The sequence below is a fragment of the Marmota flaviventris genome, chromosome 3 (assembly GCF_047511675.1).
Source record: "Marmota flaviventris isolate mMarFla1 chromosome 3, mMarFla1.hap1, whole genome shotgun sequence".
In the NCBI taxonomy this organism is placed as follows: domain Eukaryota; kingdom Metazoa; phylum Chordata; class Mammalia; order Rodentia; family Sciuridae; genus Marmota; species Marmota flaviventris.
The window spans coordinates 142802208-142829589 of record NC_092500.1 but is presented as its reverse complement, the minus strand read 5'-3'; the positions used below and the strand labels follow the sequence as shown (position 1 = coordinate 142829589).

General features: G+C 36.9%; 1 protein-coding gene across 12 annotated transcripts in view; it reads right to left on the bottom strand.

The window, feature by feature from the left end:
• The window catches only part of Sorbs2 (sorbin and SH3 domain containing 2), a 92914-nt gene that overhangs the window by 45030 nt on the left and 20502 nt on the right, over nucleotides 1-27382 (bottom strand). For 3 of the 12 annotated variants that reach the window (XM_071610480.1, XM_071610481.1, XM_071610482.1), the window contains 7 exons: nucleotides 21436-21574; nucleotides 18004-18176; nucleotides 13653-13719; nucleotides 12939-12983; nucleotides 10686-10875; nucleotides 8349-8463; nucleotides 545-703 (listed from right to left, as the gene is read on the bottom strand). In XM_071610480.1, coding sequence (XP_071466581.1) covers nucleotides 545-703; nucleotides 8349-8463; nucleotides 10686-10875; nucleotides 12939-12983; nucleotides 13653-13719; nucleotides 18004-18176; nucleotides 21436-21574 — 888 coding nt within the window. Of the gene's footprint in view, nucleotides 1-544; nucleotides 704-8348; nucleotides 8464-10685; nucleotides 10876-12938; nucleotides 12984-13652; nucleotides 13720-17219; nucleotides 17307-18003; nucleotides 18177-21435; nucleotides 21575-27382 lie in introns of those variants that run through there. The other 9 variants (XM_071610484.1, XM_071610485.1, XM_071610487.1 and 6 more) reach the window with 7 other exon arrangements.

The following is a 27382-nucleotide window of genomic DNA, read 5'->3' as shown; positions in this document are numbered from 1 at the left end:
CAGGAGAGAACGGAGGAAGTAAAGTAAAATGAGTAAAACCAGGATATGAAGATGAGCGTCAAGGTCCCTGGCTATTGCCCCTGGCCAAGGTTTCTAATTCTCTCCTTAGTTCCTTGCACAAACCATGGAAAACTCGCTATGGAAGCATGGAGAGCACACCCCAGTCTTAAAATAGGCTCAAGAGAGGCACCAAATGGCTCTTCTGAGGCTGGTCACATCATTGTCCCTGGCCTCTTGGTGACTAGCAGCCCCAGGGTCTGAAGTCTGCAGACAATTCCCCCAGGTGCAGGCATCTGGAGAGGCTGGGACAGGGGCAGGGAAGGGGAGAAGAGATAGGAGGTGCGGGGAGGAGTAAGAGGTGCTGGGAAGCGGTTAGGGGGTTTTTTGGCAGGAAGAATCCAGGGCTAGGTGACAAGGAAGAGGGGCAGCCGGGGGAGGTGTGAGTAGCCAGCTTCTGACTTGGCCTTCTTAGCCTCTGGAGAACAGGGCTCCTCCTGAGCTTCCCCACGAGCATTAGAAAACTTAAAAGAAGGAAGGAGCTCACCCGGATGGGAGAGAGAGCTGGGGCGCATGAGTTTGGCGCGGGGATGGCGCTCCTGGGCGGAGGGGAGGGGCTACGCGTTACTTCTCCGTAGGGTGAGGTGGAAAGAGGCTTCCGGCCAGGTTCCCTTGGAACAGGTGTCGGAGATGTTGGGAGAGGGGGCTGTAAGAAAGAGGGGGTGAAGGAGACACTGATTCATTACATAGGGCTTCTCTATGAACCCACAGGACGCGGGTCAGTGCGTGTTGTGTGCTGTGTTAGGCTGGGGAGGAAACCTATCAGAAGGTTCAAAGGCTCCAGTGGGGGTCGAGGACCAGAGACCCTTGGAATAGTCTGACTTACTGCAAAAATGTAAAGATCGGGAGTGGGCAGTGAAGACAGATGGCGTGTTTTGAGCCACCCCAAGATTCCCTTTCCTCCTGCATACTTTGAGCTACAGGAAAGGCTCTGGGTGGAGCCAGGTTTCCCCAAGTAGGTGCTGTGGATGGCTGGTGACGGGGGAGGGAGTGTGGGATGAAATCTCACCTTGGTTTCCTTGCCATTCTAATTTAGAGAAAAGCCAATTTTTATAATTGACTTGCTTTCCTCTGTTGGTTTTGGAATGGTTGTATTTAAGATGGAAAAACTAAGGAGTGTTAACATAAACAGTGGGAGAAAATCCATACAATTACTTAAGTAATAGAAAGCAGACACCCAGCAGTTACTTAGCCCTCTCATACTCAGTGTGTTCAAATAATACTTGCCTGACCAGATTGATTCAGGATGTTCCTTTTTAAAATTAAAATTGGGTATTTAAAGTACTACAGGGGCCTTACTACTTCTTTGATAATTATCACACGACACCAGTTAAATATGGTATAGTTGAAGAGTGCAGTATATTAAGTGAGAAAAAAATTCCTAAAAAAAATTATTTGGTAACCCTGGCCAGGAGAAGAGCTGAGACTCCCAAGACATATTCCAGAAGGCCCTTAAGCACTCACTGGTCCAAAGCCAATTCCATATAATTTTCTTACAATTCTTAAAGGAGCTCAAGGATTTCCACTGAATAGTTACAACTCAGTCTTGAAAGAAACATTCTGTATCTTTTATAATTTTGAGGGTTTTGAAATAGTCCATATTCCAACAAAAACCTCTATTTTACATGAACTCATTTTAGTGTTTTATTGACTTGTTGCATTTGTAACAGTTTTTTAAATCCTATGTAATGAATAGCCCTATGTAATGATTCAGTCTATATTGAATAATATACACTCAAAGTGTTTTTGTGTTGTGGTTTTGTTTAAGTATTTATAGTAAAAGGTTGTAATAATAACTACACATGATGATGAAAAAGTTTGAGACATCATAACAAAAATAGTGCAAGGACCCAAGTTATCCAATACATGCAGAGATCATAATTACAAAGACTGTTTAATAACCCTAGGAAATGTATGTGATAAGTGATGAAAAAAATGTAACATGCACTTGTGCAGTAGTTATTATGACACCCAAAAGCTGGCATTTGATGATTACAGTAAAAAAAAATGCACATATACAGAAGACCACACTGGTGTTCTGGTATTGAAGCTGTTTGTTTTTTCTTTTTTCAAATGTCATTTTGCTTTGTTGTTATTTTTGCAATATATAAAAGTATGAGAGAATATCCTATGGTGTATGGGAAAATGCTGCAGAACTCTTAAGACATTTTCCCTAACTTATGCCACTATTATATTGGGTTTACACTGAAACTGGAAGAAAGAAAACATTCTTGTAACTACTTTGCCCTTTTCTGTTTAATAAAGAAATTTGATTCAATAGTTCCAAAAATATTAAGATTTTGCTATTACTAAAATATTATTTCTTCAAGTTATTATCTAGAACATTATAGATACAAAATATAATTTATCATAGAAAGGTTTTTCTGGAATTGAGTTTCTGATAAATTGACATTAAAGAGAATTTTTCAGTAATTTTTCTTCTGTTTAGAGAGGCATACTAGTTCTCCCATAGGAAACTAATCTCTGATTATTTCAAACTTTATAGTTACTATAGTTAGATAGTAGTTATCTTGATTTTATTACGTTTTCTTTCAAGTACAGTATTTTGTTTGCTAAGAGGAGATAGAAATAACTTCCATTAGAGGAAATAAATTTGCCTAAAGAGCATGAACAGCAGAGGGCAGCACATTTACTAGCTACATTAAGTATAATTTCACTTTGACTTCAACTTCAAGAAAATATATAAAAAATAGATAAACTAAGTTCTCATTTTATGCTGGGAGCAATGGCACATGCCTAAAACCCCAGCTACTGGAGAGGCTGAGGTAGGAGGAGCACAAATTCCAGGCTACTCTAGACACTTAGTGAGACCCTGACTCAAAAAATAAATAGATAAGTAAATAAATAAAATAAAGAAAAAAGGAAATATGTTTTTATGGTAGAATATAGAAAAGGGAGCAGAATATCTATCATTTGGTACCATATCTTATAATGGCAATGTCCCATTAATTATGATTTTTCCCTATTAAAAATACAATTTATAATCTCAATGGGCAATGATCTAGACTTTATGCCAGTAGACATTAGCAGAAAAAACCCACAAAACAATAACACTGGTAGTCTTCAGTAACTTTGGCATATAAAGAAAGGCACACACCTGAGTTGAGCCTTTGTGTGAAATAAAATGTAAGTGGCAGAACTAGAATTTTCTCTTTGCTGTGGTTGACCTATTGAATCGCCTTAGTTACATAACAATTAAACGCATTGTGTAGCGATTGCTGAGATTGCTGAGGTACACACAAATCTCACAATAATCAGCGGCGTGTATACAGATGGTCAGCTAACAAAAATATATGAAAGCTAATCATCTCCCTCATTCAACTTTCCTCCTATATCAGAGTTATTTTAGGAAGTATGGTCATGCTTCATTCTAATTGCTCATAAAAGGCAGAAGAGCAGAGATAACTGATATGATCTTTCTAACCCTCTTTTTAAGATCCCAGCAAACCTCTGCTTAATACAAGCTTTATGTCACCAGTGTAAGAGGAAATACTTAAGAAAAGCTATAACTATAAATCACACATCATCCTTATTTAAAAGCTAACAAGGGTGAACAATTTTTACAGTTTAAAAGCATTTAGCTGCTTTTGTGGCTACAGAAATTTCACAGTTCTCAGTCTTCTGAGGCATATACTTGCTTTATGTTGCTCCAAACAGAAAGAAGTGTTGATGCATTTTTTTCTTGAGACTTTATGCTCATTAACTTGTAAGCTTCAAAGCACTGGCTGTTAAGTATTATATTTATTGTAGATCCATAATAAATAATGAATGCTATACACATTGCTAGTTGGAATAATTCTTTATGGTTCAAACCATTAGATAAAACTTCCAAAATTTTTATACATTTATCTCTGAGTGGCAACTTTTGTTGATAAAGCAGCTCATGTTCATTCATGGTTTAAATCAAATTTCCACTCTGTATAGTGATTTCAATGCTTATTTCCTTTGGCTTTTCTTATTATGTGTAGGTTTAGTGATTTTAGGGAAAAGGGCATCTTCATATTGTTTTTTATTTTATTAAATGTACAGAGGTCCTGATCAAACGCCTTTTAAAATGAAAAAAATTAACATGGCTCATCTACAAGTATATTCAATTAAGATGAGACATAAAGTTTTATTAATATAATCCTGATAGCGAGTTCCTGTGATTGCCTCTTGGAATAAATAATTGTGGAAATATGGTTCTGATTTACAGATCAAGTCAATTAAAGATGACTTCAACTGGTGATTGCAGTCTTTTTCTAGATATCAAACATTAGGCCCATTTAGTCAACATTTCTAAATTTATAGTCAAATGAATATTTATGAGCTTCAGCAAAGTGCATTTACTTTTGCTTTCCGGTTGAACAGCATAAATGCATATGCCACTGATTCCTAAGGAAGAAGAAGGTCTTTTTGCCAGGGTTTGGGAAGGACTTTTGTTCAAACAGTATTGCCCCCTCTGCCTCCTTTGTATCCCAGAGAATCATGGAATTAGTGAGCCATAGTTACTAATAGCTGGGTAGAATCCCTCCTGCATGTCTTGATGGTGACTCACTGGGCCTTTTGTCACTAGAAATGTGTGGCATTCAAAGATAAGCAACAGAACCAAGATTCAGTCTCTCCCTAATTTTACACTAACTGCAAGGGCAAAACCTTCATTCATTCACTTAGTAATTTGGTGAGTTATTCACCCACACCTACCATATGTCAAGCATTGTTAGGTGTGGGAGATAGGATGCTGCACCAGACATGGTTCCTGCCTTCAAGGTGCTTGAAGTTGAGAGAGGGACACAGACAAGTAAACAGGCCATGACAGTTCTGTGTGATATGGGCCATGGAGGTGGGAGTCTGCAGGTACCAGCAGGGAGAGTTTTAAACCTAGAATTGAGAAGGGACAATTACCTGGAGTCAGTGTGACTATACTAAGACACAGGATGAAAATTTCTATGTGAAGGAAGAGGTAGTGAGGAGAGGTTTCTGGGCAGAGGAAATAGCCTGTGTAAATGAGGAGGTTGAAAGCTCCCCGTGTAGTTGGAACCCAGTAGTAGGGTGGGTGGGGAGAGATGAGGCTGCAGAGGATGCTGGGACTACGTCACACAATGTGTGTGTGTGTGTGTGTGTGTGTGTGTTGTGTAAATTATGATAAAGGATTTGGATTTTGAATGAAGGACAACAGAGAGCCAGGAAAAAATTTTTGAGCAGGATATTTTATAAAGATTTTCTAAATATTGCTCTAGTTGTGGTGTGGAGATTAGGTTGGAGAATTAGGGAAATGGATCTTTAGGTGGCTGTTACCTGGTCCAGGCAATGACAGGATCAAGTGTAATTCAGGCAATGAACAAGTATGGACCTGAAGAGAAAAGTGACAATGGTATCTCTCATTGTGATCAGGATCTTGAGTTCATTGGGAGAGAGGGGATTTGAGTTGACATTTGAGAAAACTGAGCAGATGGAGAGGTCCTCCTAGAATTCAAAAAAGCAACAGAGAAGTGCCTGACTATTGTGTATGGTTTTTAAAAATTAAAAACGAGAAGAGCAAAGAAATGCTTTCAAACCGTCTTGGGGTAAAAAGACAGGAAGGTGCATCCCTAATAGCTTCAAACCCCTTTGTGCTGTCCATTTGTCTTACATCACTCTTATTTAGCAAGCTTGTACTGTGTCCTCTACATCTGTGTGTTCAAGACACTTAGAATGTTCTGCAAACAAGATTGATATGTAGTACCACTACCCTTAGGCCTTTGTTCCCCCACCTCCCCAGGTTATAGAGGACTGGAATGGATTCAGGATTGATGTTGTGGTCGTTGGAAGGGAGAATAGACTAGTCCTATAACACAGTGCCTGACTAAAATGATACATATGACTTGCTCAAGTCATTTGGCATAACACTAGCTCCCAACAAATTTGTTTAGGAAGGATTAAAATTTTGCTCCATAGAGCCATTCTCATTTCCTTCAATGTTTCTAGGTTTCTTTCACTTATCTTTTCCTGTGAAAAGATAAGTGTTTCTAGGTTCCTTTCACTTATCTTTTCCTATCCATACCCAAATCTCTGACAACACTCATGGCTCTAGAACTTTCTTTTTAGGACCAATTAAGTATTGGGTCATAATTACTCAGGGCCCAGGTTTCTGGCAAAGTACATAAAATATACTAACTTATTATAAATCAGTCAATAAACTTAATTTATACCTGCAAAATTATCAAATAGACTTAGGTGGTAGTTGAGTCCCAGCTAAACGTTTCCCATTCAGCTAATCTAATACAGTAGTGATCAAGTGCACCGGGCATGAGTGCACCCACCAGCTAAGTTAGTTAATATTGCCAGTCTCTTTGTCCATAAAATGTGAATTCCACACATCTGCTTCTTAGGGTTGTTGGGGACATTACATGAGATAAGGCATAAATAACTAATTATGGAAGCATGACACATAGTAAGTGCTCAGTAAAGATTTGCAATGACTGTTTTGGTTGTTGCTATTATTATTGCTACTTTACAACAAGGAGTCTTTAAAGCTTTAACCTAAAGACTTGAGTAATGTAGGAATTTGAGTCACAACAATAGGGCCCATGAATGAGCTTTAGGTGGGCACAGGGAGGATTTTTAGGTGTGCCATTGAAGAGGTTGCTTATTGGCACAAATACAGATCTAGTCGTGTATATATACTCAATGAGAGACTTAAAGCTCCTTAAGGCAGAGACACTGTCTTGTTCCCCATTATGTCCCTATCACCCAATATAAAGTCTGGCACATAATTGGTGCTTATCCAGTTTTCTTGAATGAGTAAACCATAGCAATATCCTGATGGGAAAACTTCTGAAGTTGACTCTGTTTTCTGACACTCTAGCTACGAAAGCATTTCAATACAATTACAACATCCACCATCCTAGGAGTCTTATAATTATTAGAATGATTATTAAAGTTTTGCTATTTATATCTAAATATGATATTTTCAATTTCATGGAGTTGTAACATTCTGTTTCACTTAATTCTCATTCTGGGAAATTTTAAAGTACCTCGATATTCAATCATATAACGTAGAAAATGGGTTATAAGTTCGTAAAATGGAGTCTGCGAATCAGTGATGTTCCTTTTTTCTTTTAGTTTTTTTGTTACTCAAAAACATATGAGTTGTTTGAAGAGAGCCACAGGAGACTTAGATAAATGTCTGTTTGAATTATATGATTATAAGGTTTTGAACATGCTTCTTAAAAACACCACCACTAATACAGGGTTTCCCAAACTAAAATCAAGGACACTTAGGTTGGGTGTGGTGAGGCAAGGGTTTCCAATTAAATTTCAGGGCTGGCTTTGCCTTCTAGTCTATATAATAGTGTGTTTTCTTAGTTACTCTTGGGGGAGCTAATAAAACTTTCTTTTTCCTGTTCACTGATCCCAAAATTCTTTTAAGGCAAGGACGAAGTAAATTGATATTGACATAAAGGGTTTTTCTAGAAGCAGGCTTAGAGATGCAGAGGAATTGCAGAGTTTTAAAGAGATCTTGAGGGTGCTGATCTCTGAGTGGAAGAAAAGGAGAAATAAAAAAGGAGATTGGGGAGAGCAAAAATCCAGGGGACCAGGGAAGAACCTATTTGTTAACTTTAACTCGCACTTAGAAGAAGCAAAGCATTTTTCTCAGGTTTACATATCTTTTTGTTTGCATATCCTTAAAATCAATAATTAGAAAAAATATTGCAAAATGAAATAGTCTTGATCCTAGAATGACAATCAATCAGGATGCTTGAGGCTTAGTAACCTGAGAGGGATTTAATAAAAATCAAGTAAGTAACTTGTTATAAAAAGGGCATTTAGAAAATTTCCCCTTAAATTAAAGAAATATTAAGAAACCATTAAGGAAGGCAAAGAATGAACCTTCCTGTGTCTGCATATATTAGGGAGATTAATTAATGATTTTTCTCATTGGCAACCTAGAATAGAAATTACATGTTGTGTTTATGAGTGTTTTGTTTTTTAATTAAATTTAGGTTCATGACTAAGCACAGAGTAGCTATGCTAATGAATCTAGCATATGTGTGTACATGGATACATTAATTATATAAATAATTGGATACATATTAAAAGTATATATAATAAATAGCTATGATTATTAAAGTGTACCAATTCTAAGACGAGATGCACAGATCATGAAACAAAATAAACATGATTTCTAAATAATGCCAATAAATAAACTACCTTCATGACAAAAATCACTAAACGATGTGCAATTCAGGTTTATTTGGGAACCCTGGCAGCTTACTGAGCGGGCATTCTGATTTATGAGAAGTGCTTACTGGTCTCTCATGCTGCAAAATTGATGACTTCCCAGGTTCATATTCAAAAATACTCCTTGGCTCAGACCGAAATTTTCTGGTGTCCACTTTTCTGTCTGGAGGATCCCAGTCATGCCTAGAAATAAACAACAAATCACACACTAAAATAATCCTGTATGCTTAAAGCAGCTGTACACAAACTATTTGCTCTCTGTTTTCAAAGTTAATTTTAGCAGAGATTTAAAAAAAAATCTCAGGACAAAAAGTTAATTTATGAAAATAGCACATATTGTATATTTTGCTTGACATAAATGATTTAAGGAAAGTCATTCTTTTTATATTATATTTCCTGTGGGTTTTTTTTTTTTTTTTCATATGGGACTATCCCACTGCTGGTTCAAAAACTCACATGAGGGGCTTATGGACACACAGACAATGACATGCTAGTAAACTCATGGGTCAGTAATGACAGCTGTGTATGTTTGAGTTTAAAGAATATGACAGGAGGTAAGTGGCAATATAGGCTCTGTGAAGCTATGAGAGTTTAACCCACCACTGGGTGACTAGGTGTCCTCCATCCAAAGTGATAAGGAGTAGCACACACACCATATTTGATTCTATTTCTTACAAGTGGTAGAAGAGTTTGCGAGGAGTTCAACAGAAGCACTTGGGTTGGCATACACAGAAACATGCAGAGTGGCATGGGAGACCCCTTTTGGTGTCAGCCTTGATAAACTAGAGTGCAGTATTGATCTCATGGGAATCTACTTTTTTTCCTGAGCTCATACATCATTCAGAGACTGTCACAAAAGGATTTAGCAAGTAAAGCTCCAAGGAAGGACTTTGAAAGTCAAACTGTTTCAGGCAGCTGAGACTAAAGAGGAAGGCATCTTTTAGAGAAGGAAGAAAAATTTGTTGATTATAGATTTCTCAGGAAAAAGGATTTTCTGACTTTAGATTAGGGAAATTCTGACTCCATAGATGGGAATAAAATTCTGACTCCAGAGCATATTGGAAATAGTAGTGCTCCAAGAGGGAAACTTAGAGGCAAGTCCTGACAGTCTAGTAAATTGCTGAGCAATAAAAGACCCTTTAAACATTTTCAGTCTTTGTTTCTTCTATAAGACAGAGTAAAATGTGTCTTTTTCTCTTGCAGAGGTGTTTGAGCATTATGAGAAAATACATATAGGAGCCATCTGGAATTTTTAAACAATCATCTTATGTCTTTACTGGGAAATAGTACATTTAAATCTGAGTTAGTTTTGGTCATTTCTGATAGCAAAGACACTATTTTGTGTCTAAATGATTATTTTTCAGTGTTAAGACATCACACTTTCTAAACACATAATTCATAAGAGATCGATATTAAAATGAGAATTCCTTCACATGTGACTTGTGTTCATTTTTGTGACATCATGTACCCTATAAGGATCAGTAATTATTGTCAATGGGGTATTGAATATAAACTTTCTTAAAGGGTTTTGATAGATGATGCTTAATAACCAGTATTAATAAAGACTAATTCTTGTATCCTTACTTGTTCATTGCCAGCATAGGCTTTGGATTTAAGCAGAGCTGAGTTTGAATCCTGGCTTTGATATACTAGCTGCATGAGCTGAGCAAGTTTCTGCAATTTTCAAATTAGTTGTCTTTCTCTCTGAAGTAGAAGACATGCCTAGGGATGTTCTCAGAATTAAATGACATAATATGGGAAAAGTGCCTATCTAATGAGTTCCGGATAAAGATTACCTATAATAGGAATATTAGTGTCATAATCCTACTAAAAATGACCTAATGAAAATGTGTTTGTAAATTTTTGTTTGAGTGTGAATACTCTGAATAAAAATATTTCAGTGGAATGAAAATTTAGGATCAGCTCAAAAAAACTGGGGAAAATGAATCATAGACATTTATTAGCTAATTCCTTATTTATGATTAATGAATAATTTCCTCTGGTTTCAAAAAAAGATTTTCTTAAGCTAATATTTCAGATCTGAGGAAACTGAAAATTAACTGTATAGACACTCACCTGCTGTAACAAAGGAAGTCCATGTAAATTATTTATATTTATTTATCTCATATATGCACTTATTGGATCAAAAAGTAGAGGCTGTGTCCACTTTACTTGAAGTTTAACTTCATGCATTCGAAAGATCTTTCAAATACATCAGCATGACCCAACAAAATGTTTGCTACAGTCTCCATAGTGGTGGGCCATATGGTTTATGTAGGGACTAATAAGATGTACATATGTTCTCCCTGCAAGACAAGCACTGATTCTTCTACTGAATGCCATGGAGCTTTATTTTGTATTCTAAGCTAGGTATAGGCCTCTTTGTGGGATGGGGAATGCCTTACTTTTCTGTTGAAGACCGATCTCTTGGTCGGAGCGGTGGGACCGGAGGTGGAACATGTGGGGGAGGAACCGGAGAGGATGCATCCTTAAAGGCATCGGTGCCGTTGTCAGAGTGGCTTTTGGAAAGAGGTCTGTAGGTCTGGGTCTTTGCAGCAGGATGTGACTGAGTGCTGTAGGATGGGTGGTACAGACCTACCATGAATAAAACAAAAACAAAAACAAAAGCAACATTTAAAAAAGCATGAAGTTGTTCATGCCTTTCAACATACCCAATGATTTTAAAAACTATTATCCACAAACATATTCATAATGCACACATAAGACGGTATGTCATGTATCACTTTGTAATATTATCAACTTAGTAATCATTATTTATTAACTTACTACATATACATTCACTGATGACAGTAAATCTTCATCAATTATTTTGGAATTAGTAACCATTCAGACTGTTAATAAGAAAAAAACTTACAGGCACTCAGCAAATTTTCTCGTCGATCATAGGCTAATAACATCGGTAAGGTTTCAGAAGAAGATTAAAAAATTTTTAGAGCTATTTCCAAATATCTGCTGATAATTTAAAAACTGTGCTTTACATATGACAATTAATATGTTAATTGCAATCAAACAAAACCCTGAACAAGCTCTATCCATACGATGCTATGTGAGGCACAAGGGAACATAAACACTCAATAAGCTTCTAGTAAATTTGAGGAATGAGGTAAATGTTCAGTAAGCTTCTAGTACATCTGAGGAAATGAGGCACAAATAGAATTATTACTGAAAATAATTGGTAACATTTAATAAAGACCAAATGAGGAAAATATACTAAGAATTAAAGGATATTATAAAATGGTAGATGGGTCAGAGATGCTATCATAAAACCCAAGGGACTAGTCATCCCTGAAGGATTACTTTGGGTGGACAGAAGAGGGTATCAGGGATAAGTACAGGACAAAGAGAAGAGGGATGTGGGGTTAGTAAAAAGGGAGAAGACTAGTTGCAGTTGCTGTTTCTACTGATTAAACGATAAAACTTATAGGAATTCTGGCTTTCCCTGCACTAATTACTCATGGAACATCACCTTCAATATTTAAAAAAATCACAAGAATTCTGAATTTCCACAACTGCAATATTTCGGGGTAAGTTTATTTGCATTCATCTGTTCCTCCCGAAGATCCATGCAAATTTCTGTGACAAATGTAAAGAGACAACATCCACACTTACAGTTTTTGCCTCAGTTCTACAGTCAGACTTCAACTTTTGAGCTAAATAAAGGAGGTAAGTTTGGTGTACTGGTAACTGGAAATAAAGATGGAGGGGAATATCTTAATGGATTTCCCGTTATAATTTGAGGGAACCAGGACCTAAAACCAGAGATTAGTAGCTAGCTAAGCTTGCTTTACTCATTTTCCCTCTATTTGTCTTTGGAAACTAGTAGCAAAATACCTAATGCTTTTAGGGCATGAATGCTGGTTCTTCAGGGGTCAAGGAGGAGAGAGCCTCACACAGATCTGCTGCCAGGCTGGCTAAAGGACCCCTAAATGAGAACAAAGCTGATGAACAGTCCTGAGCCTGTGGCTGGGCAGGCAGAGAAGGCCCTTGGTGAAATACCTGATGCAACATTTAGGAAGAAGTGATAAAAGGAACCATTTTTTTTAAGGGTCTCTCACTCCAGCTGAAGACCACTTCACAAGATGCCAGAACACTCAAATACAAGTGGCAGTGCCCCGACTGAAGTTATTCTATCAGGATCAGTGGCAATTCTGAGTTAGAAAAGTGGCCCAGCCAAGTGGGATTTTTCACATCTCTCAATGATTGACTGCATTTTGGAGCAGAAACCTGGACAAGGTCACAAAACACTTTGCTTGATTTGTTTTTTGGGAAGTGTATTTGAAAGATCTTTCCCAATTATAATCACTCTCTCTGTTGATAAAAGAAGATCTTTATCTTATTTTGTACCTGGTATGTTCTTTCACCCTGTCCTTCACACTTTGGTTAAACATTCCTGAAACCCAGAATAAACTAACAGTGGGGATGAATGAGACAAAACAGTATTAATTCTCATTTCCATGAGAAAAGATCAATCTTTTTGTTATGCATGCTCTGAAAAAAAGAAATCAAGCAACCTCCTAATTATAGGAACCACAGTGTGGTCAAACAGAGGGACAAAACAAACTGATGGTGTAGTTCTTCCAACATTGTTGAGCATCAAATCATCATGACAAGCAAGGAAACCCATCGGCCCATCCTACCTGCATTATATGTGTAAGGAGTATTGTACATGTCTGTGTCATCATCTAGAAAATGAAACATAAATATTATGGTAGTACAGATTCTGTCACCATGCCATAACAACACAGCAGAATTTCAGAGAAACATCAGAAATTTGCTAAAAGAGCAATGCGTTTTTCCTAGTTCATAATATCCATTTATGTTTCCAAGTACTGCCTTTTGCTGAGCCTCTCTGGACTGACCTTTCTTATCTTTAATGTATTTGCCTTATGGCCCTCTTCACAGCATGCAAAGCCCATGCCTTGTTCTCACTTCCCTTGGAGGCTTGTTAACTGCAGGGAGCAGGCTCAGCCAGCCCTGCCTACATCACTCTCCTGATAAGGAGCGAGCCCTTGGGGGAGGAGGGAGGAGGGAGGAGGGAGGAAAGAGGAGTCTGTTGAAATAGACAACATGCCCAGTGCAGGATGTGAACAGGGAAGGATGGAGGGAAAAGACCAGAACACCTGGCAGTGTCCAAGGTGCTCCTTCTAAGAGGCTTTCTGGCAGCTTGGGGGTGAGGCAGAGGCACACATCTGTGAGTTGAGGAGTGATAAAAGAACAGGAAGAATGTTGAAAAGAAAGGGGGCATGAGATTCACTAGGGTCTTGACATTTTTGTGTGAATGAAATCATGCGAAGGAGGAGTAGACTTCCTTCAAATCACAAGGCCCCCAACAGAAAACAGAACGTGCATACCAGGCTTGTGCACCATGTGGATTTGCTTAAACATAGTCTTGTACCAGTCCTTGGGTCGGTCAACTGTCTGTAATAGAGAATATCCGATAGTTAATAGAACTGACCTCAGGTAAACATTGCTTTTCAATGTCTTCATTGCTTGTAGTCTATCTTTTTAGTGGCAATTTCTGTTTAGTTATAAAAATTTTCTGACTCTTCACTATTACTTGGTGGTGATTTTAGCAATTTATCCTGTTATATATGCAAATTATAATTACATTATCCCTCCTTTGAGTTTATACTGAATTGGAGCGTTAGATGCTATGGTTTTATTTGTTCAAATCACAGCTGTGCACTGACCGCATCTAGCTCTTTATATGTGACATTACCTTATTGTACATCAGTAGAAAAGTAAACATATATCTTTATAATCATAACTAAATGTTCTGCTTGACAAGATCTTTATCCCAACTCTTTCAAAGTTACATGGGCAAGAAATTTGACTATTTTGTTTGACACAGTTAGCTAAATAGACCAGATTTTCTAAGACTGTTCTCTTGATTTGGAAAGTTTGGTTAGTATTGCTACAAAAGAATTCTTGTACTTGTTAGCTCGAGCATTGGTTTATATTTTATATCCTAATTTTTCTTTTGGAAATAGAGTTACCACATTTTTCATCTAGAAATTGAGGGTCCTGTGCCAGATGGCTTTGGCAATGCTGCACTAGTAGATTAACATTAAGGACTACTTGACTTTATTTGCCAATCACCTCTGCTTTCTCAACTCTTCCTACAATGGAAAACTGAAGGCAGCTGATTGACTATATAGTCAAATGGCAGCAGCTGGTAGGAAGGACAGTAGTGATAAAACAGGAGACTGGCTTTTATTTGCTGGCTCAAATGGAATAGTTAAACATGTATCTTTTTTTTTTAAGTTATATTTTTTAAAGATGAACACAATATCTTTACTTTATTTTATTTATTTTTAGGTGGTGCTGAGATTGAACCCAGTGCTTCATGTGTGTGAGGCAAGCTCTCTACCGCTGAGCTATAACCCCAACCCCAAACATGTATCTTTTAAAAACTTTATTGCAGTGCTGAGGATGGAGCCCAGGGCCTGGATGTAGGTAGGCAAATGTACCACCTCTGAGCCCAACCCCTGTGCAACATTTAAGGGACTTTTATTTCCATAAAAGATCAACTTCCCTTCCATTAATCTTCATTTCTTTTACAGTATAAGAGCAACAAAAAATAATACATAACTTTGTGCAAAAATATTTTCTAGCCATACTTGGATGCAACCAATGGGAACAACGAAGCCTAATAAGTCAACTAACGTCACTGAAAATGGCAATGTATTTTGACGGACAGGAATATTTTGCTCAATTGTTGGAGGGCCTGTATCAGGCAGGATTTCACAGTTATGCCATCTGCTAGCTTTATATGGTGAGCAAAGAGATGCCAGGCAATGCCCCATCAGTTGGCAAAGGAGAACATGAAACTAGTAAAATGGGATTTTAAAATTCAAGGTCCCTTTCTAGAAGAAGCCCTATAATCCTTTAAAGCTCTTTTTTTTTTTTTTTTTTTTTTTTTTTTTTTTAACAAATGCCATCATGGAGATTGTCATGCTTCATATTGTAATTATGAAAGTAGATGTCTCCTCAAATCTGAGGAAATTTACTTTTAGATGTGTCCTTCAAAAACATTTTGCACGAACAGTAATTACCAAGACTTCATTGTGCTGTTGTCATCTATAACCTTGACTGAATAGATTTCAATTTTTCTACTCCTACAGTTTATGAAACATCAGAGTTTCACAATGAATTAACATGCAGCGATTCCCAAAAAGAAAACAGACATATTTTCTACATACCAGTTTACAGTAATTCTGTTCTAATTTTTGCAACTTTCCAGTTCTAAGAAATGGTCAAACAAGTGTTATATTTGAATTAAAAGGAAGAAAATTTTGCATGTCTCTTAACTAGCTGGGCTTAATTACACGATCTCATGGGGTCTGAGCCCTAGTGATTTTTGTTGTTGTTTTTGAGGATGGCAGTAAAAGGCTGACAGAGACATCCCAGGGCGCAGGAGAGTGGTCAATCTAGAAAGCTCCTTCCCTTCATTAAAGTAACTCAAAAGTAGTGGGTATTGATTCTAGGCTTTCTGGAGCGTCTGGCCCATTTAATAAAATCCTGTTGCCTTGGTATATGTTGGTCATCTGAGACGATACTACGACATGGTGCATTCAGTCAGTACTGCCTTTGGTGTATACACTGGGCAGAAATTTAATATGAAGTAATTTGAGTCTTATAATCATTCCTTTCTACACAGCTGAGAAAGGAAAATACCCTTGGAGATTCTTGGCCTGCTGTGGCTCAGAGATGGCCTGACTCAACATTTATAAACACAGCTATACTTGGGGATGTGCGCTGTAGGCTGCAAAATAGTAAACATGAGTAAGAGAAGTCTTCATAGACCTGGTCCTTCTTGGTAAAGTTTTAAAGGTCTAAGGAGAGAATGATTGTACATAAAATTACGGTTCCTTATAAGGAATTTCTGGATTGCTTATGTTTTATTCTCTATTTTTAGAAGGCAAATGAGCATCACATGTCTAGTGTATGTATTTGCTTATAACTAAGCATACTTTTGATTTATAGTTGAAAAATAATACATACATTTTAAGATTACTTGATTTTCATTAACCATCAGTTTTTACCTTTAAAATACAAACAATGCAAGGCCTTGCCAGTTAAAAATTATGTCTTATGGATTAAAAGAATGGATCAAATTTGCATGCCCACTGTTACATATCATGTATTGACTTAAAAATCTACCCAGAGGTTTCAGATAAAAGCTTTTGAGTCCAACTTTATAATTACATAGAAAGCAAAGATCTCTTAGTATGTTTATCTACTGTTCCTCAAGGATCAATTAGACAAAACTAACGACACCATCCCTGTCTGACTTGGTATCCTTACATTATTAGGGGGAAAAAATCAAATTAACAATTTTGAGTCAGAAATCCTAAAAAGGACACAAATGACCAAACACCACCATCGGAAACATGTAATCATTGTAAGACTGAAAATATTAGTCACAATCCCTGAACTTTTTCTGTTACTTCACTATGACAATCATCAGTTTCAACATAGAATTTTAGGACTTCACAATTCACCACATTCAACATTCTAGCAATCTAATGAGTCAAAAGCCCCAGTTCCTGCTGTATTGATATTTTTTTAACTTCAATTAAAACACTGATGCTTATATTAATCAATTTTAACTCTTTTATATCTGTATATCATTTTATGTCTGTATATCATCCATGGACTCCTCATATAATAAATGCAGGTTCAAAAACAGAAGAAAAGCCCCACACTTTAGCTTTTTTTGGAATGCTTCAGTCTTACCACTGATTTCTTCCTGATCTCTTTCCCATTCTTTCTCTCTACCCATTATTGTCTTTGGCTCCCCAGGTTTGCATTCCAGGGAAGCAGCTCTTGGCAACACCCAGCCCTTTATGTGGGCCTGGCCGGCAAACTGTGTGCCTCTGGGGGAGCTCCTTTCTCACACCTCCCCCCAATTTCACCTGCAAAGATGCTGTGGCTCTCATCCTGGTGTCCCCAATCCTCCTTCTCCCCGGCAAGCACAAGCCTCCTCTTCAAGTGGACCTGGTCAGCACGCAGCTGCCTGCCCTGGCTCTCAATAGCTGCCTCTGCTGCTGCTGAGCTTTGCCAGAAGGGGCTGCCCCCGACACACTGAGCAATGCTTTGGCAGAGTTTAAAGACTTAAAAAAAAAAAAAAATTCCCAACACTTTCACTTATCATCCCCAGAGAGCTCCCAGCAGGCTCAGTTGACAGGGGACAGACACTCAGATGTGTATTTTTCTTTAGACACTTTTCCCTTTCCATGACATTAGCTCCCTTCACTCCAATCATCTCACCTCCCAGCTCCCAATTCACAGCTCTGCATCTCCTGGTGTTAACACACATCCATTTCAAGAAACAAAATCACTGGTTTATTTGCAATGCATGTGGGAATTCAAGGCAGCCAAAGAATTTGCTTTTTTTTTTCCTTGTTTTTTCTCTATGGCTCTATCTATCCTTGTTTTCTTTAAAAAAGTTTTATCATTTAATAAAAAAAAATCACAATTTTCATGACTCTTAATTCAAATGGAAAAACAGGTTGCGTAATTCTCTTCAATGGACAGTTCTCTTTCTCTGCCACACAGCATAATATTCATGAGAACTCAGTGGCACAGAGGGCAATCCTCATTATATAAGACCCTAGGAATGCACAAAGCCACGCACAATCCATCCTTTGTAGAGGCTGTGCATAGACCCAGGCAGACGCACACGCTGGCATTTCCTACCGTTCTAATTGCTGTGGGGATTCCGGATTCATCCACTGGCCCGATCCCCGGGTAATGTGGAGCTTTGATGACTGTCACTCTCTTCTCTTCCTCTGAGGATCTGTACAGTGGGATTGAGCTGCTGGTGGTACCGTCCAGAGACTGTGCATGCTGGGAATAGGTCTCTGCAGAATCTGTGCAGAAAATTTGGTGAAATATAATATACTGGATGCAAAAAGATTCAAAATTAATAGTGCCTCTTGTACTTCTGTGCCAATTGTAACATAGAGGTCATATTTCCATGGCTCTGTCTTTTAATTCATTGACTTTGTTTTTGAGCAGCTTGTGGTATAGAGGATATAGTGAAGATGTGCAGTGAATAGGCTATAACATAGAAGACCCCAACATTTATGACATTTGTTGAGTGACTGTTTGACAGCCACTGTTAAGTAAACAGTACATGTACCACCTCGTCTTCCCTTCCAGTAATCTTGAGGGACTATCTTGAGAGGGAGACAACAATCAGTTCTGATGAGGGGGCAGATAAATTCAGTAGTTTTCCTCAAGTCACAATTCATACCAATGTTATTCTTGTGATACCACTGACCACCAATGACAGTGACTTCATAGAAAACCAAGTGAACAAAAAATCACTTTAAAAATTTTTACATCCAAACAGGCATGAATGTTAAAGGTTGGGGGTAACAAAAAATGCTTTAAAATGATTATTATGAATTGAATTGGGTTTAAATAGCCAATGGCTATAAAAGGCCAAAGCTATAACATTTTACCACTTGAAGATAGCAATGGTACTGAGGATGTAAATTAGATGAAGCTTGTCAAGAACCTATCTTCCTGTTATATTTATCAACTTCTAGTGTACTTTCAGAAGCAACCAAAGGGACACACAAGTATTATATTTTCCACTTACTCTGAGTTTGAAAATATGTCCTGCCATTCATCTGGCAAAATTAGCAATAAGACATCCTGTCTTTTATCAATTATTTCAAAATTTTGGTGACTAAGAATGTCACTTTCTTTATACTGTTTATGCCATAGCATGGTAGTTCTGTCACTCAGAAAGTTATTTTATGTGGAAACAGAAGAGCCCTATGTTTCAGGATAGAATTCATTGATATCATTCAGATATACATGTGTGTGGGTAGAAGTATATATATATGTACACACACATATACATACACACATAAATATTATATATAAATGTATTTTTCATGAAAAATTGTATGAACATCATAAGTAAACATTTTAAGAAATTTAACTCATCTTTATAAGGGTAATTAGAGTTAAGGTCTAACATTTATAGCTATTACTATTATTATGAATATTTTCAATTTAGCTTGCAACAGAAAAGCATTTTTAGTACATGTTTTAAAAGAATGGATAAAGCTAGGAATAAAACTGCTTTATGTGCCAATGAATATGAAATAAATATCTTTTCAAATTCCAAAAAGGACTTGAGAGCATAACCCTGATGCTAGTATTTTAATCATCAATGAATGTTTTTCGAAAAGTTAGTATGTGCAAAGTCCTAACCTAAGCACATGGAATCAACTCTGTCTTTCCCTGTGTTTCTTCAGGTTATACAGACTGTAGCTTATGCAATGGAAGTTAGTTCTTTATTTTATTATTCTTTTATATGGTCCACTTAACTCTTATCTTTGCAATCCCTTGTCCCCAACTAAATATAAAGATTAAACTTATAAATTCTTGTAAATTCTTCTCCTATCACAGCATTGGCCAATTAGAATTTGTTTGATGTTTATAAGAGAAAATTCTTCCCATGTAGTATAGTTAATATGTAAAATCTGCTCATTGATAAGGCCTAAAATCAAAGTCTCTCTCTATTTGAATATTTATAATTTTTTTGTTTGATGGAATGGTGCTGGTAGGGGGGATAAAACTGTGTTCATTAGGACAAGCAATTGGATAAAGAGTCACACTTTGATAATAAGTATTTGGGAAAGTGTTGTGGATATCCAGAATAACTTGTGAAGCTTTATATATATGTGATGCTATATAGTTCCATTACAAAAATCTAAATATGATGGATTTCTGTTATAATACTAAGTATGGGCTGGTGGTTAAAGGGAAAATTTTTGGCACAGGGAAGTTCTACTTTCTTGTACTCTAAAAGGACATCATTATAAGATGCACAGATGATCCCCAGGGGTAGCATTAAAGAAGGCACAAGTATGAGTCTTTAATGAGTCCCACAGCTGCATTTGAAGTCTTACAAAGAATTTGTTGACCATGGAAGCTGAGTTCCACCATGTACAGCCTGGATATTGCCATAACATATTCTTTAGTAAACTAGGGATTATCATGATCTTTCAATATGGAGTCAGTATTGGGAAGGTGGGGGTGCTTCCTGTTGTCAGCCAGGGAATAGCAAAGTCCTGTATTCTGGTCACTTTTTCTCTGTTGCTGATTTGCAGTGGCCAGAGGATGTGTCCTCTCCTTTTCTCCTTTCCTGAGAGGCACATGTGGGCATGCTCTCCTCAGCTCCTTCTCTGCTTCTTGCTCTCCTGGAAGTTTTCTCATTTCTCAACATCACAGAAGCTTTTTCAGCCTAAATTCATTTAGTGGTTCAATTTGGTATGTCTTTTAATGTTTGGGGGTTTTAGAAGTATTTATTACATTCTTTTCTAAACCATGCTAATATACTTTATATAAGATTTTTTCTTTTTATGGCATAGCATCTTTTTTTTTTTTCCAGGAGGTTTGAAGAATTTATGAGGCCCACCAAATTATATGCTTAAATATTTTTATGTTTATGTTTTTTTTCCTGAAGGAGAGCTATATTTTTCATCTGATCCTTAATCCCCAAAGGGTTAATAACTGTCTCTCTATAAAATTATAGAATCATCATTTAAGAGATCTCTGAAGTTTCCCTTGTTTAGCTTCCTACCACCCCATCCCAAACTGATGGCCTTCCGGTCTTGGTCTGCATGGTAGTTTATTACCGTGTGAACCAGTACTTTATTGTTTTATTACTTTGTGAGACAGCCTGTTCCTTTGTCACACTGTTTTGACTGTTAAACCATTCTTCCTTGTATATAAACCAAAAAGAACATTCTACAGCAAAAGTTCTTCCACAAAGGTAAAATCTGCCTCATGGGAAAGTACTACATTAATTTTTCCTGGGTAGTGTGGACTTTCCTCTTCCCAACTGTATCTTTTCCTTTCTACCCGCCACCTCAAATATCAAATAGCCTTTTTCCAGGCTCAGAGGTAGATGGGATCATGGTCTTGGAAGAGCTGGGTATCTGTTTTGTCTGATGTTGAAACCTCTGCCCTGGTTCCTCCTAGGACAGGTCATTGAAGAGTGGAGTGTTGAAATATCCTGCCTCACTTTGATGCCTTATGTTTTTCTCGTGTGCTTTGTACTTATATTGAAATAGCTGCGGGACTCATGGCGCTCACATCACTTACCAAGGGATCTGCCATGCTGCATGATCATGCTTGAGTTGAGCGAGGCTGGGAGAGAATATGCCGAGGGAGAAAACGGCCGTTGATAGTAACTCATTGGACTCACGGCTCCTCCAGAATTGCCATTCACTGTTATCTGGCTCTGAGGAAAGGGCAGAGGCATCCTGTTATAGCAAACGGTTCCTGTAAACATTTCTCCTTTACATGACAAGGAAAGGCTTCCAACTGCATGACAGTAATCAACTGCCAAGTTCTGATTTATTTCAAAAACTGATGTCATAGGGGCAGGGCACATTTTTTTCAGTCTCTCTCTCCATTTTATTTCTGAAAGTCACTCTCCTCTATATCAGAGGGCACAGAAGGTGGCTAGAAAGGATGAAAGCAGTTAGACACTCTGTTCACAGAAGTGCCTAGTGGTATCAACAGGAGTCACTGCTACATAAACATGGAGGGTGCATGTGCTCCTAAAAATCATGACTTAAGTAGTTGTGACTTAAATGGCACATGCAGGATTTGAAATGAATGCTCTGACATAAGGGAAGGGATTGGTTCTCAGATTTAGGAATATCCTCTAGTGAATAAAGGTTTCCAAAGCAAAGTGAATAATCTAAGGAACAACCTATTCTAGAAGAGTCACATACCCAGTAAGGCATCAGAAATACATGTTAAAATACTCACTTTTCCCTACTTCAAACTTCATCTGTTTGATTTATTAACAATTGATTTCAATTAATTTATATATGAGTGTTTTGTATTCCCAAAGGTATCTCAAGATTCTTGTTGAAGATGATCATAGATAGGCTCCTTTTTGAAGTTTTTATACATACAACCTGGTGCTAGCCACATAGTAGACATTTAATAGATACATATTCTAATTGAACTGAATCAGCTTAGTTTTCACAAGTTAAGCTCAGGAATAACAATTCACAGCACATCGATGAGTATTATGAAGATTATGTACTGCATGCAAATAAGACAAAACATTAGTAAGATCTTTGAGTTAAAATTGTCTTATAGCTGAATACACACAAACACGCATATGTACATAAAGACCCATGATTTGCGAGCTTTTACTACTTATTTTAAAACAAAATAAACTTCTATTATACAGGCTTGAAACATAGACAAATAATTACATAGTTCCACGATTTCACTTTAAAATAGGTTATGTTTTCAAATGACCTAGAATAAATCTGATTTTATTACTTCATAGCCATAACACATAGATACTAAAATCAATAAACATTTCATTATAAGGATTGCACTTTTAAAATACTTTTTTCAGATGTTAGGAAAATTGCTTTCATATCATAACCAATCATATATTGAGTACCTTCTACCTGGAAAGACCTGGACATTCAATGTGAGGCACAGATCTGATCAAATGTTTCAGAGCCTTTAAGTATCCCTGGGGAGTGATCTGAGGATGTTTTTGATTACTTGCTCCAATCAAGTCTGGTGGATCTTTATAAATATAATCTTAATGCTATTGCTCTAATGTGCTATAATTAATGTTAAAAGTAGGAGATTAATTTTTATTAAAAATCAGTAGGTTGCAGTGGGTTGAGTATCCATTATCCAAATGCTTGGGACCAGATGGATTTTGGAATATTTATATATACATAATGACGTACCTCAGGGATGGAACCCAAGGCTCAACATGCAATTCATTTTTATTTCTTTCATGCCTTATACACATATGCTGAAAGTAATTTTAAATAATAATTTTAGTGCACCTGCATTTTGACTGTCCTTTCACATGGAGTGAGGTGTAGAATTTTTCCACTTTACTGTGCCATGTCAGTGCTCAATTTTTTTCAGATTTTGAAGCATTTTGGATTTTGGAGTTTTGGGTTAGGGATACTCAACCTGTATGTTACGAAACTTAGGAAACTGAATCCTATTTTGATGGTTTCAATAATATTCAGGGATTATAAATGAACACTGAACGCAGATTTACTCTTTTATTGTGTTAAACCAATCAAGATTTTAGTAATTAAATAACACTATTAGGATTTTTGAAAATACTTTATAACTATAGTGATTATAATTAATGATGAGGAAAAACATCCCATGAAGAACCTATGAGCAATAAACTGATATTGGAATTCATTTCAATTGCAGTCCCCTCTGTGTACACAAGACCATCTGCATAACTGAAGATCCCAGAGAGTCTTAATAACATACAACTGAAGAGATCAGTACACGAATTGATATGCTCTGGTAGGACATAAACAGCCATACCTGCCAAGCACCTGATAACACAGGCTGGTCCCCTCCTGTGGCAAGGGAGGAACGTTTAGTGGAGTAAGTCCTATAATGTGTTTTAAACACCTTCATTGGATGACTACCAAAACCCATCCAAAAAAAGATGGATGGGATTCATTTTCTGTAATTGCAGAGTCTTAAAAAATATATGGCTTACTAAAACATTTCTCTATGCATGAATGTTGCAGATTTAATGTCCTGGATAGAATATAGAAACTATGTAACATGAATAAAATTTTGTTTATGACAGTGCTCATTTGGAACTTCATTGTAACATTTATTTTAGGAAAATAAATTCCCATTTATTTATTTATTTATTTTCTGCCTAAAGTTATGTGCCTTTGAAATGGAAGCCATTATTTCTACATTATATGCAATTGAAAATTTGTGCCATAAAATTTTGAAGCATTTTAGGCATTCGTTAATAATTTATTAGGAACTGCTTGGCATATGGACACTTTTCAATGACATAGCATGTAGAAAAAATATTTATAGATGGAAGGCAAATATAAATAATGTATTCATAAATTTCTGTACTGGAGTGGCTCAGGAAAAATAATTCCACAACAATCACAGGGCTAAATTTCTGTAATGTTAATTAAGATTATTTACATCATCCATTCTTCTGGGGCAAAAGGGTTAAAAAGATGTGGTTGTTTAGTAAAAGGCAAGTAAGAAGAATTAGCACCACTCAGTCAGTAAGCACTTCTGTGAGAAACAAGGATATTAAACTATTTACATAGGACCATTAATATGAGTCAGTGAAGAAAAATGTTATCTACTAGGTATTAACATTGGATTAAAATTTTTGAAACATTTTAGACTTTTTCTACATTCTAATTATAACAGTATACTTATTTAACTTTCTGAGATAACTCATATTAAGGAAAATCACTGTACAACTCACCAGCCATAACCATATACTAAGCCATAAGTAAACCATTTTGAAGCAATCATAAATAACTCTATACATTAAGTAAAGAAAATATAATTAAATTTTATAGCTCAAAGTAATCTTAATGAGGATGACTGTAGTGCATCTCCCTGGCAGATGGTATAGAATTGGTTTACTCATCAACACCTATGTGAAAAAAAAGTGTTCAGCTGCATAACAAGATGGCAGACAAGAAATCAGTCTTTGTAAAAAACGGTGGAGGCGAAGGAAGGAAGAATAATTACATGAGTGGTGGCAGGGGTGGTTAAGGTGGTACCATCTGTCACAGCAGACCTCTGACCCCAGGTTGGGGAAGGTGTCTCAGAACAGTCAGTGGTGTCAGGGTTACCCATCTGCAGCTCAGCTAGAATGGATGCGGAGGACTCGCTCTCAGAGCGGGAGGAGTACTCGCCCAGGGAGGAGTCTGTCCTGAGAGAGCCTGGGTCGTGGCTGTGGACAAGGCTTTCAGGAGCTAGGAGAGGGTGTTTATAGGAACAATGTGAAAGGCTCTGGGGCTTAGGCAGGCACGGAGGCCCCAGATCATCAGGTGGCCGTGCTGGGCTGGAGCCTCTATCTGCTGCAAAAGTGACTCCTTTTTGGTTAAAAGAAATGGCAGGAAAAGGGCACGAAGAAGCAGCTTCTGATGTGGTTTGTCTGTGTGTCTGTGAAGCATTTACCTCCAACACACTGGCAGCTAAGTGCTGATTTCCACGCTGAGTTTGAGGAAAAATAATAAGAACAGATATGAATTATCCAATGAACAAAAACATCTCTGTTTGGCAATGGGGCAGAGAAGGCAAAGCATTGGTTTTATTTGCAAGCACTTTAAGAAAATACACTCAGATGGATTAGGTGTCAACCACACAGTACAGAGAAAACATGGAAACATGAAGAAAACGAAGCCAGGCAGTGTTTTTTGGAAACAAGACTAGTTTTCACACGGCACTGCAAATTAAGTTTGGGTAGTAGGGGCTGTGAGTGTTGACATAAGGGATTTCTCCCTCAAAAGTTTGAGCTTTTTGTCCTGGTGACAGAAAAATGATATCAGATTGTCCATGGCTGGGCAGTATTAGTTTGACCTTCACAAGAGAAGCCTTGTAGCATAGTTCTTCCTGTGGCCTCCCCATGGCCATAATGTCCCCAAACTATAAATCAGTTTGCCTCATTTTTTTTTCTGACTGATGGATTTAAATACTGATCAAACTAAAAACAACTAAGTGGAAAGGGGATTTGTTTCCTTTCCACTCGTTGAGTCTGTTGATTTCACTGAAACATGAAAAAACAACTGAACTTTAAAATAGCAGTGCAAATAGAAGTTCTTATGTGTGAAAGTGAAGTGAAAAGAAAAACCAGCCAGTGGGAATGGTTAGAAGGCACCGTCCTTGGTTAGAGCTAATGTTAAATCTCAGGAAAAGGAGAAAGAAACGGAAGGAGAAATAAAAGGTTTAAGATCATTAAAGCTATTTATAATATGCATATATGTTGGAGGGATTATCTGCAGCAGGAAGGGAGAAGATGGTCCATTAAACATTTTTGCATTCATCTCATAATTTTGATGGTGTCTGACCACACGTATTAAATATAATGATAATCATAAAACTCCGTGAATGAATGAAACTTCAAAGCAACTTTTCCCTTTTAGTCTCCCCTCCTTGCAGAATACAGGATCTTGGGGTATTTGAGACACTGCCAGGTGTAAGATGGCTAAAAACATTATGGGATGTTATCATCAAGGAGGGACGTGGATTAAAAAGAATTGTATAAACTTAGCAATATTGCCTAGTAAAGATTTAAGTGGTACCATTTGGTGTCCTAGGCCAGCCGTAATTTTCATAGCAGCTGATGTCATATAGGTTGAGGGCCTCATAAAAGTCATAATTAATTTTTTTGCCTCAGACTTTTAATTGAATACTTAAAATGCACCATATAAAAATTTCTCTATGGGTAATAGATCCCTTAGAAAGCTCTTGATTCTTCTCTTAGGAAAATTGTAAAAATTCATGCATACATAAGGTTCTGTATAAACAGAAATACTTGCTTCTTGACGAATCATATTACATTTGTTTCTATAGCTAGAACTGTAAAATTCAATAGTTGGTCACCCAACTATTTCTTTTTTGGGGGGTACTGGGGATTGAACTCAGGGACACTCAACCATTGAGCCACATCCTCAGCCCTATCCTCAGGGGCTCATGCACTCTTTAAAGCACATCCTTAATCCAACGAAGTTAAGAAATTCCAACCCTGCATAAAAAGACAGATTTCCACATTCTATTTTTATTTAATAAGCTTTGTTATTATTGTTGTTTAAACATAGTTATTTTAAATATTTTTTTTCTTACTGTTTATGATTTTTAAAATCTCTAGAACTAACTGATTGATTTTAAGTCTGAGTTACCTAGACTCAAAAGGTTTTAATGGGAGTGTATCCATTGTATTAGAAAACATTTATAATAATTGTAGATTTTATTGGGACAGAGCTACAATTTTATGAAACTATAATAATTATAATTTAATACATCAAATTTTGATTCAAGTCTGAATGAAATTCAATATGAAGCACTCTTTGGGCAGAGTTAGTGGAATTTCTTACCGTAATGTACTTTCACTAAACTAGTTTCCATATAATCATGAAAATATTCCATGGATCTTTAAATTTGTGTATAGTAATTGAAAATTCTGTTAAATATTTTAAACAATAAAAAAGGAGGTGAGTCATCTGCTCAAATGAGTTTTTTGTCCCCTTAA